This window comes from Chinchilla lanigera, unplaced genomic scaffold, assembly GCF_000276665.1.
Source record: "Chinchilla lanigera isolate Chin_1 unplaced genomic scaffold, ChiLan1.0 scaffold00158, whole genome shotgun sequence".
In the NCBI taxonomy this organism is placed as follows: Eukaryota; Metazoa; Chordata; class Mammalia; order Rodentia; family Chinchillidae; genus Chinchilla; species Chinchilla lanigera.
In genome coordinates, this window is record NW_004955559.1 from 123452 (window position 1) to 139664 (window position 16213).

Here is a 16213-nt window from a genome sequence, read left to right on the forward strand (position 1 = left end):
GGAGAGCAATTTTATTTCCATCTCAGTCTCCTTCAGCTTTGTGACCCTGAGACTTCTGTGTCTGGGCCCCTTCTTCCCTGCTCCAGGATTCAGCTTCAGTCTTGAGGTCTCTGTCTCCGTCCCTAACTGCCCCTCGTTCCTCAGTCTCCCTGCCTCCTCTGTCCTCACAGGTAGAGCTCACACTGTCTTCCCCCAGGACCTGGAAGAAGAATGGGCCTTTTGTTTGTCCCTACTTGGGAGAGGGACAGCAGGTGGCACGGAATGTAAAACACCCTGCGTTACACAGGGCAGGGCTTAGCAGAAAAGCTCACCAGCCACCAGTCGCCAGCAGGCAAAGGGATGGTTCTGTGGCAATGCAGGCCTGGGTGTGTCCCGGGTCCATCCCCAGCAGATCATGGATAAATATCAGCAATGCAGAGGGTGACAAACTCTGCCCTCAGAGTCCAGGCTGGACAGGATCCTATCTATCTGCTCCTGGAATGGTGAGGGAGTCACCAGATCTCTTTTCCCGCAGGTGTGGACATGGGGACCACAGCAGAAGTCCTCTGGCTCTGTTTCCTGGGATGCATCATCCACACAGCAGCAGGTATCTGAGTTCTGGGTGTATGCTAGCCTGTGGGCACCCAAAATGTGTCACCCTAGCCCCCTCATAGGATCCCTGGGGGTCTGCATGGCACCAGGGTAGAAACACAGCTTCTGCAGAGACAGCAACTAGAATCAGAGGCCTCCTCTGCTACTTCTTACCCGGGCAAAGCCCTTAATGTCTCTGTACCCAGTTTCCCCACCTTCAGTGGTACTCTGAAAGCAGGCTAGATACTACAGTATAAAGGACCGTCTTCCCCAGACTCTGGGACATAGGCAATTGTCCAAATGTTAGCTGTAATGAGCATGGGACAGTACTTTGCATGGGCCTCCTGCCTCAGCTGGCTGAGAAGTGTGGCAGCTGCTTCCTTCCCTGTGAAGGTCACCCCTCCTGTACCCCTGGACAACATGGCCCTACAGAGGGCTTCAATCTAGGCAGGGTAGGAAGTTCCCCAAAGGACTGTTCTTTGCACCCTGCTATACACTCTGTGAGTCCAGCAGACAGAATCCCAGACACGGTTGCCTCTGTCTTCTGCCCTGCACAGAGGCTCCTCCTGGGGGATGATTTCTGTGTGGTGACACTGGGTCTATGCCACTGGGGTGGTGGAGCACAGTATGAAGCCTCAGACTCAGAGGAGGTGTCTGGCCTTGGATTTGTTCTGCTTGAGCTCTAGAGGCAGAACCTCAACCTTGCCCCTCCTTGGCACTCCTGATATAACCTGTGCCTTCCTAACCATGATCACACGAACCCTATGGGATCCATTATCAGATCCATTACCGAATCCCGTCCACCCACCCAATGCATCCACTCTGTGCTCATTCTGCCCACAGAAGCAGAGATTCCTCTAAAAAGAACTGGCAATCACTTCGCAAATGAGTTCCCAGTGCTCATCAAACGCATCTCTGGTGGCTTGCCTTGCATTCCACACTCCCAGCCCTGGATAGCCGCACTGTTTGACGATCATGATGCATACTGTGCTGGAGTTCTGGTGCATCCACAGTGGGTGCTGTCAGCTGCACACTGCTGGAACACGTAAGCAAGTGCAGTAGAGGTTACTGCGGGGATGTGGAGACAGTGTGATGGACTGGGATGGGTGGGGTGTTGCTTCTCTTGGGCAGGCACTGTAGGCAGGGCTTAGGATCTGACATTGCACTACAGTGAGAGGCAGGGCCCAGGCTGGGTTTGAGCAGAGAGAGTGAGTGTTGGCCCACAGTGGGGTTCCAACACTGCAGAAGGTCTGGGCCAGGGAGTGAACCCCAGCCCCAGAGGCTGGACATGACCAGGGATGAGACTTTGAGACACTAGGCCTGGAACAAGCCCAGCACTAGAGTCAAAAGGGAGGCCTGGTTGGGAGATCCACTTCCCCAGGCTGGAGGAACATTTACATCTCTTTGTTGGGTCTGAATCCTGCATGTGGGAAGAGAAACAATGCAGGGCCCTGCGGTTGACCCAAGTACGAAAGTTCAGAGGAGGAGGTGGCTTGAGAGACGCGGGCTTGGATCTCAGTTCAGCTTCTCGGTGGCAGGTGGTGTGGACAAGGGAACTCTTGTCACAGCGTGTAAGGGGTCTGGGACAAGGCGAGGAAGACAGCCGAGGACAAAGCCAGGTGGATGGGGACCGAGTTATGCACTTGGCTGCAGGACAGGTTATAGGGAAAGACGAGGCAAAAACTCCCACATTGGGAGAAATATCTTAATGTTTTATTTTAAACAAATTAATAGTAATGCAAACATCCATGATGAACAAAATATCCACATGTGAAATAAACAGGATCCTGCTGGTGTGGGGCTAGGGCAAAGTGCATCTCAAATGCTGTCTTCCCTTCAATTTCTGATATTTTCCACATCGTGGACTTTTTGCATTAATTTTGAATTTAAAAATATTACACTGAACCACTATTGATCTTGCTTCTTCTACATTACTGGCTTCCCCAATTAATACCTTAGACAATGCTTCTCCTACCCTAATCCTTATAGTCAGGTTCTGGGGCTAAGCTGGCAGTGGGCAGTGGGATGGGATTTGGACACTGTCCAAGTGAGGATGAGGCTGGCACCAGGGATGGGTCTGGGCATGGTGGAGGCAGGAATGGCAATGGGGATGGGACTGAGGTTGAGGGTGAGTGAGGGCATGAGGCTAGGATTGGATTTGGACCTGCATTGGAGTTTTGGCTTCTAGAGATGATGTAATTATTATGGTACTGACTATCCCATCACCCTCAGGTCCTACACCATTGGGCTGGGCCTCCATGGACTTTTTGATTGGTTTGAATCAAGCAGCCAAATCATAGAGGCCAATTTCTCCGTGAAACACCCACAGTACATCACACCTTCAAATGGTAATGACCTCATGCTCATCAAGTTGAACAGACCAGTTGTCGAATCAGACACCATCCGGACCATCCGCATCGCGTCCCGATGTCCGAGACCTGGAACCAGGTGCCGGATCTCTGGCTGGGGTCAGCTCTTGAATGGTGAGTTTTGCTGTTCCTGTCTCTGTAGTCACTGATACCTGTGCTGTCTCTGCCCAGGAGTCTTTCTGACCCTGTATCCTTCCTTTCAGGCTACTACCCTTCGGATCTGCAGTGTGCTATTATTCCAGTGGTTTCGAAGCAGTATTGCAAATATGTGCTTCGTTCAAAGTACCATGACAGTATGTTCTGCGCTGGTACTCAGGGCTACAAGGACGCATGCCCGGTAAGAGACTGGAACAGGGAGGAGGTGGGTATAAAACCCAATCAGGACACAAGGTCATACAGGAATAAGGGAGACTCTGAGGGCCATGGGGGATGCAAGTACAAAGAGAAACAGAGAGAAGAAACTGGAAGGGGGAGAAAAAAACAAGGAGAAACAGGGTAAAGCAACAAGAGAGATGGGCAAGGAAAGCCAGGGAGAAGTAAGAAACCAGCAGAGAGACACAGAGTCATGACGTTGAGAGGAAGGGTACAGAGACACCCGGGGAGCGACACCGGGAGGGACACCAGGAGGGTCCAGGGAGAAGGAACACTGCTGTAAGAACAGACTGGTTGACTGCATTCAGGATTCTCAGCCTCACAACCAAGCATAACTCCATCTTCAACTCCAATGGCTCCTGAGCCCCCAACTCCACTCCCAATATCACCCTCCAATTCACCCTCAGCCAAGGCTGGAAAAGGAGATGCAGGCGGGGGTGGAACTCCTTTCCAGAACCTTCCAAGGTATGGGAGGGAGAGCTGGTGTTTGAGAGGCAGGACTGTCCCTGCCTGCCTACAAGCTACGGTTTGAGTGCTTGGTTTTTTCCATGGCGGATCCCTCCATTTTGGCTGTTGGGTCTCTGCGTTTGCACTGTCTTGGGTCCTCATCAGGGTCTCAGTTTGTCTCCCCATCACCTTTGCCTCTTGCATTCCATGTGTCTCTGGGCCTGCTGTCTCTGTCTCCCCTGCTTCTGTCTCCAGCTCTTGCTGCTGCCCTCCAGCTCCTGCAGTGTGTGTTTCTGCCCTGCTCTCTTTCTCTGCCTTTGCCTCTTTGTGCTTCTGGTTTCCCATGTGTGTCTCCCTCCATCCTCCTCTCCACCTGCCCTAACTTGATCTTTTCTTCCCTCAACAGGCAGACTCTGGAGGCCCTGTGGTCTGCAATGGGGTCCTGCAGGGCCTTGTGTCCTTTGGATTCAAACCCTGTGGCCAACCTGGAGTTCCAAGCGTCTACACCAACCTCTGCAAATTCAAAGACTGGATAAATGAAATCATCAGGACCAGATAACCACGGAAGATGTTGGGACCAAGTAGCCAACACTGACCTCCGAACCTGTCCTTAGGCTCCATCTATCATAAAGAGCTATTGTATTTCACTGAATCTGCAATACAGTGTATTGAGATGAAATATGCATCCTTTCTTGTTTAACTTTATTAAGACTGAAAGTGGAGTTTCCAAGTGTCAAATAGTGTTACTGATTTTAAGATATTATGACATCTTTGTGTTCCTGGGACATCTGCTACATGGTAGGGATACCAATGTACTTGCCCTTAATTACCATGGCAAACAGCTGCCTAGGGACAAGTTCTGTGCCTGAAGTTGTGGAATTCAGAATGGCTGCAGTGATGCTTCAGGGTCCAGGGCAGATAGAACCTAGGCTTCTCACTCTCAACCTCACCTGAATAACTGAGAATCTAAGGTTGAACCACTGGCAGGTAGGTATAAAGTGGTTGAGGAAGCTGAAGGTTACACAGGGTAGACATGACCTGCAGGCATAAGCTGTGTCAGATCAGAGGAATGGAGATGTGTGGAAAAGGGGGAGAAACAGGACAAGTTTTGCTAGAAGGAGCAGAACTGATGGTAAAGTAGAACCAATAGCTTTAAAAAATAAGAATTGTCCTCACAGAGATGTGGTAGGCAACTACAAACAAGCAGGGACATGTAGTATGCAAAACGAACCATTGGGGGATAGTGAATATAAAAATATTTCCCAAAGTGTTAGTTTTAAAAATACAATGACTTACAACAGAAAGGATAAGACTAAAACACTAACTACTGGCATGATGATAAAGAAGAGATAGTAGACAATAGGGAGGAGATAGGGAAACAAATGAGGGTCAGGGGAGAGAAAGAGAAAGAAGGTGAAAAATTACACACACACACACACACACACACACATACACGGGCCAACTCTACAAATCAAATGCAATTATTTCCATTGCACACATACACCAATAAAACATTACTTAGCTGGAAATGTGGTTGGGAAAGACAGATGTCAAAAATACAAAACTATGCAAAATAAAAAGTGTAAGAACTCTGGGCACAAATGAATACACATTTGGCCGGGGATATAGATCAGTGGTACAAGCACCTGTGTGGCAAGAGCAAGGTCCAGAGTTCGATGCCCGTTACCAAAAAAAAAAAAAAAAAAACTAATAAATACACATTAGAATGGCACTCACTAACAGTTGCTCAAGCATCTGTGCACACGCATGTACTACTCCCACCACAACTTCTGTGATCCTGAACAGCAGAATCCATGTGCTTGGCTACAGGAAATGGAGCTCGGGCATCATGGTGGCCTTGGGCTGAGTAAGGAAGATAATACATTTGGAGATTCTCATGCAAACAATGCCCATACGTTCCTTTCCCCTCCCTTTGCTCCTCAGGATGCCACAGAGCAGGATGAGCTGTGTGACAGGATGTTCATTCCTAGGCCTGTGGGGACAGAGACAATGAAACAAAAAGTTTGACAGCAGGGTGGAGAGGGAGGCAGGAGGAACATTTCAGCCACATTTGAAAACTGCGGGCTAAGGACGGAGTAGGGGAACCCAGCTACTGAGGGAGGCAGAGGGAGAGAGAGACAGACACAGGCACCAGCCGACATGTACACGCCCGACACAGGGAATGGCCGAGCTCAGCAAAGAGGAACAGAGAGGAGAAGGAACCCAGGCAGGGAGAGTGAGGAGTGATGCAGAGCTCAGGGAGAGAGGCTGAGACCTCAGGTCTGGGTGGGACACATGGGGCACGGGAGTCGCAGAACTCACCACTGGTGGGTTGAGCATCCTCAGGCACATGTCCAGCCAGGCTTTCCCACACTGGGAACTGGGACACAGAGGCAGGGTGCTGTAGTGCAGCAGGCTTCCATCCATACTCCCTCAGGTAGCCATGCTGGAACTTATAAATGTGCCCAGTTCAGGAGCAGTCAGAGAAAGGAGAAGCCCCTGCCTCTCTTCTTTCTCCCCTGATGGCCAGACAAGGGCCTGCCAACAGCTGTCCTGCTCCCCACCATATTTCCCTTTGCTCCCTCTTGGGCCCCCTGGGTGCATCAAGACAGCCTGCCTCTGTGTCCTGCTGTCAATTCTAAGGTTACTTCGTAGCTACTCTCTTGGCTGCCTGACATGAGGTGCCACTTGGTTGTCACCCACAGTGCCACTCTTCCGCTCCCACCTCCCCACATGTGCCTGCCACCGCTGAAGTAGTGGTCAGGAAACCGCCTCTAGTGTGGAAGAACTCAGTGGGCTCAGGCCCGTTATCCCCAGTCTTCAATAAGTTGAGCACACAACTAGCCCTCCTGCATGTTGAACAGTATTGGCCTGGCCGTACTTCTGGAGACATGGCAGCTGTGAACCCAGCTGCAGCAGCTGCCCTTGATGTAACCTGGAACTGCCACAATGACAGCCGCAATGACTGTGCATGCCCTGAACCAGTCCAGCAGGTATCTCCTCTGACCACCTTAGCCTTGAATTTAAACTTAGCAGTAAAACTGAATTGGGACTAATAGGTGATCTCAGATCAGGGTCTTCAACGTGGACCAATTTGGACCAATCAACAAGCCCAAACTTGGGCCACTCACCCACCGCAATTTGGACAAATTGGTAGGCCTCAATTACAGCAATCAGCTGAATCTAACCTACACCAATCATAACCCTCAATTTCAACCAATCAGCAAGCCCAAGTTTGGACCAATCACAAGCCTGCTGCAGCTATTTCAGTAACGCTGGCCTCTCACTTTTGAGGTTTATTTGGAGGGCTCCTTTCTCTGCCCAGAACCTGTCGTGGTGCAGGACATGTCTTCTCCACATAAAGCTTGGCCTGGCCATCCTGTCAATGCACTCAGGATTCTTACCCCAACAACTGTGGACACAGGGCTTCCTTTAAAAAAGCTATAAATGTTTGTGTCTATTAGCCCAGAAAAGCTGCAAGACCAGTAGACAAGGAAGAGCAATGACAGAACTAGATGACAGAGATTGGGTGACAGAGATTGGTGACCAGAGGGGCTGGCTGGCACTGACCAGCAGCAGCCAGCATTGGCTGTAACCAGAGGGGCTGCAGGCATTGATGAGCAGCACTAGTAACCGACAGCCTTGGGTTCACAGCTGTACACTAAGTGCTGACAGCAGCATGGCCAGCAGAGCTGCACCTTGCCAAAGCAGGGTATCTATGTAAATAGAGCCAAAGCACTCTCAGCTGACTGGGGAAGCCATGACCCAAAGATGAGAATCCCGCCAGGCCCCAGATCCCTCCCTGAGAGCTGTCTCTGCCATTCTGAGGTCCCTGGGATTCACGTTTCCCTCCAACCCTCAGAGAACTAGTCTCCCCGCACATTCTCCAGCTGCCCCTCAAACCCTTTGGCTCCTTGCTGTGCTCCATGTGGCTCAAGTGGCCTGCACTGTCCGTCCAGCTGGGCTCTCACTGTCTCTGGTGGGTGTTACTGTGTGGTGGCCTGTGCAGCTTTTCCTTCTCTCTCTGGTCTTCATGGGCAGAGCACCGAGTGAACTCTCCTCCTCGGCACAACTCAGATCTGCAGCTTAGGACGCTCCCTCTATTGTGTTTACATGCATTGGTTCATTCACGGACTCAGAACCTCACCAGTAGCTCATTTATTCCCTTCTCTCCCCATAATCTGCTCTTTTCTCTATCCCCAAAGACAGCCTTTCCAGTGTGTTTGATGCACATCTTTCCCCCGACTGTGTGCTTCCTCCATGAGAATTTGTGGGCATGTAGTTTTCCTCAGTGTGTCTCTTCCTGTGGAACGCTGGGGCTTTGCGCACCACATCCCTTCCTGAAATGACCCTTTTGTGTTCCCATACATCTGCTAAGTCAAGGGAGTGCGGTAGGCAGAGAGCAGTTTTTGGGTGAAGGTTAAATTGGGGACACCATGACCAAGAGCACACCACTCGTGGACTCACTGAGTGATGCTGTTGCAGAGTTGGCCTCATTCAGGAATCTTCCTAAGTGAGTACACACCTGCTGTGGCACTGTATGCCTCCTGTGGGATTTGTCAGCTGTGCTGGGGCTCAGTATGCACACCCTAAAGAGCCTTTCCAAGTGGAGCTATTGTTGACCGCTTGCCCAGGTGGAATTTGCATGATTGTGTCTCTTCAATACACATCCCAGCCATGGGACTTGGCCTGTTGGAAACAACTCTCACAGGATTTTTGCCTAGAAATGCTGTTATGGTTTATGTCTAGATGTCCCCCTAAAGCCTCATGCAGTCACAGGCCAGGCTTCTAGACTTTGTGATTGATTTATATTCACAAACTGGGACTGATACAAGTGAGTTCGTGCAGAAAGGCACTCAAGAAATCAGAAAAGACATTAATGAACAAATCTTTATTTGAGCCAGATGACACACAGTCTCTAACCAGGAGCCAGAGAAGATGTCCAACCTGACCTGGGTCTCACCATCACTTGAAGTACATTTTAATTTTCCATACTAACCATTACCTCATTTAGAGGAATCTAATAAGAATATCACAATTCTCTCAAAGTTTACTTCTCCCAGAAAGTCAGACAGCGAAATTCCAGATGGTCATGGCAGTTTAATTTTTAGCCCACATCCTTAATTGTCCTGTTTGTTGTGTTCCCATCTCATAACACAGCTATCCTTCAAATGGGTTGATTACTAACCAAAGCACAGAGCTGAAAAGTAGGGGTCAGCTATAGCATAAGTGACTTCTCTTAACATGGAATTATAAACAGCAAATGGAGCCTCCCGTATCCTAATAGGATGATGGGGGTGAGTGCTGTACCCACTCTGGCAAGAGGATCCTGCTTACAATATAAGGGAGGGCAAGAGGCATGCTCTTGCTCCTCCCTTTTGCTCTGGTTGCTTTGCTGTTTCCCACTGCCATGAACTCTTGCTCTATGCTATATGGCACTCTGCCCCAGAGCCAGCTGAGCATGGACTGAAACTTCCACAACCTGTAAGGTAAATACATTCTTTCTTTGTTAAATCTGGGAATCAGGTGTTCTGTCTCAGCAACAAGAGAAAAATAACCAAGATAAATGCTACTGAACATATGCCTCCTACTTGTGAGCCATAGAAACTTGCAATTAACTCTTGTCCTGTCCTTTCATTGCCCTAATAAATCTTACCTCTCACAGGCTGTCTCTGGGTGTTTTCCAGTCTCTCAGCAACCTACTCCAGTGTCCCAGAACTCAGTGTTGTCTATTGCGTTCTGTGTTCATACTTCTCACAAGGGCTTGGTGTATGGGCACAACTGTTGGGTGATGCAGGATTGGGCTTCCAGCTCCTGCTCAGTGCTGTAGGACAGCATCTCCAATGTGTCATTCTCCACAGACCCCAGGGACCCATCCCAGCTGCATGTCTGTACCAGACATTCTGCAGGCAGTTCATTCCCTCTGTGTGTCCCCCTAGAACCTTGTAGAATCTGAAGGAGAAGATGTCTGCATGATTTAGACACAAAAGATTTCTCTCTTTATTGCCAAAAGTCCCCTAAAGAGGACACCACTCCTCAAAGTTGAGAAGCACTGGTCCATATCTTTAGCTGCCCTTTTGTGCTGCTGTCTACTCTGACCTGAACTTCAGGACCTCGATCAACAGGGCAGGATCTCTAACAATGCTCAGGGGTGTGATGGCCTTTCATGTCTACTCCCACCCATCTAGACGAATGGCACCAGAACTGACATCTACTCAACACTGATGGTGGCAGCAGGCAGGCCAGGAAATTCAGGGGTTCACTGCCATCATGTCCCAGATCCAATTCATGTAGGGCTTCAGTTTGAAGATTTCAGGTGCATTGTAGAGGCCAGAGCAGGGGTGCCCCCATGTCCCTAGTCCATGGAGGACATCACTGTAGACCAGTGCACCCCAGAGTTACCCTGGAAGGAGACAGCATGAAAAAGCCAGTGGGCCTGTGTTCTACCTTCAAGCTCAGCTCTCCCACTAGGAACTCCAGCACACCCAGATTCCTAAAGAGGAGAGTGGCTGGTGTCCTGGCTGGAGGAAGGCAGGGAAGAGCTCAGTTCCTGCACAGGGGCCAGGAGCACAGGGCCTCACACAGGTCAGCGAGAGGAGCAGCTACAGGACCCTCACCCAGCAGGGCAGCCTATCACAGGCCCTCATGGCCCCAGGACCCCACAGTCTGATCCCCAGACAGGCAATAGAGAATGGCTATGAACTGTGAATCAGGCCCTGCACCAGCGACAGCTCCAGGTCAGCAGATGAAAAGTGTAGTCCAGTGGTCCTGCTGAGGCTCTGCAGGACAGGACCCTGGGCCCAGGCCTGCCCTTTGGCCCCTCCTCCAACCACACAGCCCTCTCTGCCCTCACAACCTCCAGGCCCTCACCAGGGGCCTCAGCACCTGCCCTGCCCTCTGCTCTCCCTAGGTGCCACAGGATCACCTCCCTGTTTCTTGTGCTGTATCATCTCACGGCACCCAATGTCCCCAAACCCCATCTCTCCTCGCTGGCCCTAGCAGAGCACAGCCACCTCCTGATCTCCCCATCACTTCTACGTTAGTTTCCTATTTCTGCCTCACTCTATTGCAAGAAACTAGACACAACCTAATAACCAATATAAAATTTCATATGTATAAAATTCTAGAACAGGTAAAAAAAAAAAACTAGTGTTGCCTAGTTGCAGGGATGGGGTGAGGGTAGGACGAGTAGTTATAGAAATAGCTGGGAAGGGATATGAGGGAAATTTCCGGGCTGATTAGGATTTTCTAGAACTTCACAGGAAAGCTGATGTAGGTATTTGTCAAAATGTGTTGAATTATATGCTTGAAACCCGTACTGTGTACTCTTCAACACAAATTATACCTTAGTTTAGCAACCACACACAGCATTTAGAAAAATGAAATTCTACGCAACCATGGTGCAGCAAGCTTGCAATCTCAGCACTCGGGAGGCTGAGGTAGGAGAATAGTTGCAAGTTCAAAACCAGCCTGGGCTGCAAAGTGAGTGCAAGAGCAGCCTCATCTGCATAGCGAGACCCTGTCTCAAATGGAAAAAGAAAGAACCTCTGTTAAGACTTGTAATGAAACAAGTTGCAACAAAATTCAAAGTTATAGTAGAGGGGCTGGGGATTTAGCTCAGCGGCAAAGCGCCTGCCTGGCAAGCGCAAGGTCGTGAGTTCAGTTCCCGGTACCGGAGAAAAACAAACAAACAAACAAAAAAAAAACAAAGTTATAGTAGAGAGAGTAGGTTTCTGACCACAGTGTAATCGAGCTGGAAAATATGACAAAATGAAACCCAGGATATCGTAAATGTGTGCTTTAACTTTAAAGAAACACTTCTAAAGAATGCACATTTCAAATGAAAAATACAATGGAAATGAGAAAATATTTTGAAGCAAAGGTTCAAGAAAACACAGCATGTTTTTATTTTATGTAACTGCTATAGTGTTTGGAGAGAAACACACGACCATCAGCATATATAATAGAAAAGAAAAGCAGTGGTGAATTCAATTCTGGTTCCATCCTCTAGATGTAAGAAGAATAACAGCAAAATAAACTCCAAAACGAGAAGGAATAAAATGTTAAAGAGAAAATTTAATGGCATAGGAAACAGATGTGTACTGGAAAATCTTGCCAATGCCAAAAGTTCTCTCACTAGTGGATTCGTATGGTTAGGAAGCCCCCAAGTATACTAAGTGAGAATGATAAAGAACAAATGAAGGAAGACTCAGAGAACCAGGAGTGCTGGGGTTTAGGTTCTCAATGTCTCTCAAAAGCCTCAGCATTCAGAGGTTGGGCCTTGGGAAGGTGACTGCATTGCAGTGGGCAGAACAGGCAAAGATGGAAAGTCCAGGCCTAAGAGGGAGAGAGCTCAGCCCAGTAAGACCAATATAAGGCGAGCTGACAAAATATGGGCCCAACATGCCTCACTACACCTATGTCAGGGCTCAGAATGTCTCATACACAAGGGTCCCTGCTACACACTGGTGGTACCTGCTGGCCCACTAAGCCCAAGAATGTGCTGAATAAGGTGACAGAAAACCAGGTCCACCAAACCTCTACTCCTACCTCTTCTGAGGACTGTGTTTATTCTGTTTGTCCTGATAAGTTTAGAAAAAGCTACAGTTAATAGTGCCTGCCAAAGAACACTTACTGCATTCCCTGAGTTTCCCTTTTTATTATTTTTGTGTTTGTGTGTTTTTGCTTTGCAGACAGGTTCTCACTATGTTGTCCAGGCTGGCCTTGAACTCAGGGCAAAACTCCAATACATTTTCCTATGTGCCAATACATTTTAAAATTGAGAAGCAGTGTACAATGTGTTTGAAAAAATAGAACTGAGCAAAACTGACTCCAGAAAAAGTAAAAAAGCTGAGCAGTCTTGACAAATCATCTCCCACATTTCACCTGTGTGTTGGCATCCTCACTGTCACCATATGGATGAGGGTGTGAGCTTAGAAACTGGAAACGTTTATTTTGTCCACCGTTTTGGAGGTTCTAGTCCAAGATCAGCCAAACTGTTGCTTTGGGCCTCTGCTGGGTATGCTGGATGGCAGTGGCAGGAAGCACAAGGTGGAACAATCTACTCATCTCATGACCTAAAAGCAAAAGGGAAACAAAAAGAGGTTGGATCTTCAATCCAATTCAGAGGCAGCCCAACCTGAAGCCCTACCTGATCACATCCCCATAGCTCCACCTGGGGACCTAGCCATTAACACACGTCTTTGGGGGCAGTCTGAGTTACTTTTCTCATGGCTTCAATAAGACAACAGACACACACAAGTTAAGGGAGAAAAGGTTTATTGAGTTCAAAGATTATAGATGTTTCAGGGCACAGTTGGCTGACTCCAAGGCAGGATGCCACTGCAGACACCTATGAGAGAAGAGAAACAGTCCATCGTGGGAAGAAGGAAGCAAAGAAACAAGGGATAAGACAAGCTTTTTTCTGTTCCTTATATCTTATCCAGGCTACTCAGGGTGGGGAGAATTCACATCCTTTGTCCTAGTACCCTCAATGCTAGCATTGCCACATGAATCAACTCTAGTGTCACACATCCTGATCCAGCCACATCTGCAAAATCCCCCCCATTGATGCAAGGCTTTAGTGGGTACGTCTAGACACAAGCCATAATATTCCATGTTTGCCCCACCAAAGACTCATGCAAATCCCTTTATGCAGAAGGCCTTTAGTCCATACCTGAGAATTACCCAAATCCAATCAGTTTCACCATTGCTGAAAAGTCCAGGTCCAAAGTCTCCTCTCAGACTCAAGGCGAATTCTTTACTGAAAGCCCCTACACAGTTCAAAAGAAAGTGAAACACATCCAATAATCAGTGACATCAGATAGACATTTCCATTTCAAAACTGACAAACAGGGTTATAGCACGGAATAGGACCAAAGCAAGACCAAAATCTAGGAGAGCATATACTAAATCCCACAGTACTACTTCCAGCGTTCCCAGCAATCTGTGGCAAGTTGTGAACTCCAGAAGCTTCAGTGGCTCTGCCCCTGTGGCACATCTGGTGGTTGCACCTCCCACGGCTTCTGTCTTGGGATGGCTCTGCTCCTTCCTTGCAACTTTCCTTGGGATCCACATTTCTGGCTTCTCCAACGTTCTGGGGTCTCCACTGCAGCTTCAGCTTCACACTCATAGCTTCACACACTACCATCTCAGGGGCACACTTCCAGGCCACCCAGAACATCTTCTGAAATCTGGGTGGAAGCCTTCCTGACACCACAACTCTGGCATTCTGCATGGACATAAAACCAGCACCAGGAGGGTGACACTAGGCTCTGTTGCCAACTGGAACAGTGGCAGGCTTCCCTCTCTCTTGGCTACTGGGACCAGTGTTTATGAATCCCAAGGAAAGACTTCTCTAGGCTGCCAGCATTCTGGAACATGGTAATCTGAGACTCTCTTCTCAAAGTAAAGTCTTTCACTTTTGCAATTTTGAGGCTGCAGAGGGTGGACACCAGCTTCCTGTGATACCATCAGGCCATCTTTTCTATTCTCTTTTTCCTTCTCAGCAATCAAGACCTCCTCTGCTATTTCTATGCAATCCACAGCTTTACTATAGCTTCCCTTCTCAACAAATTCAAAACATTTTAAATCATTCTGCTCAGGTTCTTGTTGGGGATCATGAATTATAAATTGAGTCTAGGGGATGTCCAAGCTTGCTCTTGTCCTGCCTTTGGCCTGGTTGGAATGTGGAAACTGCTCACACACCTTCTGTGGACATGGCTGGAAACCCTAGGGTTAATGACTGCTGTGGATCACACACAGGGCAAGATAACACCTGCTAAGATAATAAGACCCCTAGGGAAACTATACATTCCTTATTGCTCCTCTGTCTCATCCTTGTCCTTATTCTTACAAGAATGTCTTGATCTTGCTAGCCTACTGTAGCCACCATTACTGTTTCCAGAATCACCCACTGCCCTACTGTCATTGTCCTTGAGTCAGATAAAATGAATAAATATGGAATTCTTGGTGCTTTGTGAACTTTTGTTCCTAGAGAGCAACTGGTCGTCCCAGAAACCTGTTATGCACCTCTCCATTTTTACTCTTGCTCTTTCTTTTCTTTCCCAGCCTGCATTGTAAACAGGGCAAGAGACTAAAACCCACCACAGTGGTTTCCACTACTCTTTGCTCTTGATTCTCAACATAAATCATGCTGAAAGTCCCCACCTATAGACCTGCCACCGCCTCAACAGTAGAAGGATTAGACATATCTTCTACAAATTAATTAGTCTGCTGGCCTAAATCTCAGCCTCAGGAAAAGTATCTGGACACAAGCAAAAGGCAGCCAAACTTTGTGCCAGACCACAACACACATCTTCTGGAGTCCAGCAGCCAATGCATTCCTCCTTCCTAGCAGAAACCTCCTGAGCATTGTCTTTACCAGCAGAGTTTCTATCAGACTTCTAGTTTTCTGAGCTCAGAACAGAATCTCCCATCAGGTATAGCCTAAAGTATTCCAGCTCTACTTTTTCAGCCTATATCTCTGAACCTTTCCTAACTCATCCCCTTTGCTCAAGACAGTTCTCAAGACTCTTGAGCCACATGGCCAGAAAATGTCACAGCAATGACCCTTCTTCTCTGATACAAATTCTATCTTTGTTACTATTCTCATGACTGAGACAAAATACCCAACACTCACAAGTTAAGAGAGGAAAGGTTTATTCAGCTCACAGTTTGTTGAAGTTTCAGTCCATTATCAGCTGGCACCAAACCAGGGTGGTAAGGCAGACAGGCAGTGCAGAGGGGAAACAGATCTGGGTGGGAAGAAGGTAGCAAAAAACAAGGGATTACCACAGTTCTTCCTAACCTTATATCTTATCCAGGCTACCTAGGGTGGGAGCATTCATATCCTTCATCCTAGTGCCCTTCAGCCTAGCATGACACCTGGAATCACTTCCATCATCACATACTTTAGATCCAGCTACCTCGGAAAAAGCCCCAACACCTATGACTGCATGAGGCTTTAGAGAGACATCTAGACACAAGCCATAACAGGGACATTCAATGTACATAGTATAGGAAGCGGTAACACAAAAAAATTCAGAGCCCCAGGTTGCTTCCCCAGAATGCTCAATTAGACATTGATGAAAGTTTAAAAAAAAAAAAAGTAGTTTTCCAAGACTTCCAAACACTGATCAAAAAGATGGAGCATTCCCCAACTCTATCATAAAGATGTATTAACCCAGATACAGAAAATTCAACCAAGATAGCTGAGAATGAAGAATTACAATACATCAGGAAAACTAAATGGAGGTACAAATGTCTTAAATGAAATCTGTATGCAGCAACATGAGAAATGCTGATACATGATCATGGAGCTGAATTTTGCATGAGGTCTGCAGGATTTCTCAGGATCAGAATAAATCTGAGCACATTCGTTGAAGAAAACAATTTGTAATATAACAGCCACTGTTAATTCCTATCACTTTGTTCTGAAACACTCTCATTTTTTT

General features: G+C 47.8%; 2 protein-coding genes across 2 annotated transcripts in view; both read left to right on the top strand.

Moving 5' to 3' along the window:
- The window catches only part of LOC102014298 (kallikrein-4-like), a 24054-nt gene extending 19737 nt beyond the window's left edge, over nt 1-4317 (top strand). Inside the window, exons 4-8 of the mRNA XM_005412964.2 lie at nt 515-586; nt 1414-1615; nt 2803-3053; nt 3143-3276; nt 4165-4317. Of these exons, the coding sequence (XP_005413021.2) occupies nt 515-586; nt 1414-1615; nt 2803-3053; nt 3143-3276; nt 4165-4317 (812 nt within the window). The remainder of the gene's footprint in view (nt 1-514; nt 587-1413; nt 1616-2802; nt 3054-3142; nt 3277-4164) is intronic.
- Nucleotides 4318-6649: 2332 nt separating this feature from the next.
- LOC102014618 overlaps nt 6650-16213 on the top strand; it is a 54886-nt gene continuing 45322 nt past the window's right edge. The window contains exons 1-2 of the mRNA XM_013508941.1: nt 6650-6751; nt 6828-7027. Coding sequence (XP_013364395.1) covers nt 6650-6751; nt 6828-7027 — 302 coding nt within the window. The remainder of the gene's footprint in view (nt 6752-6827; nt 7028-16213) is intronic.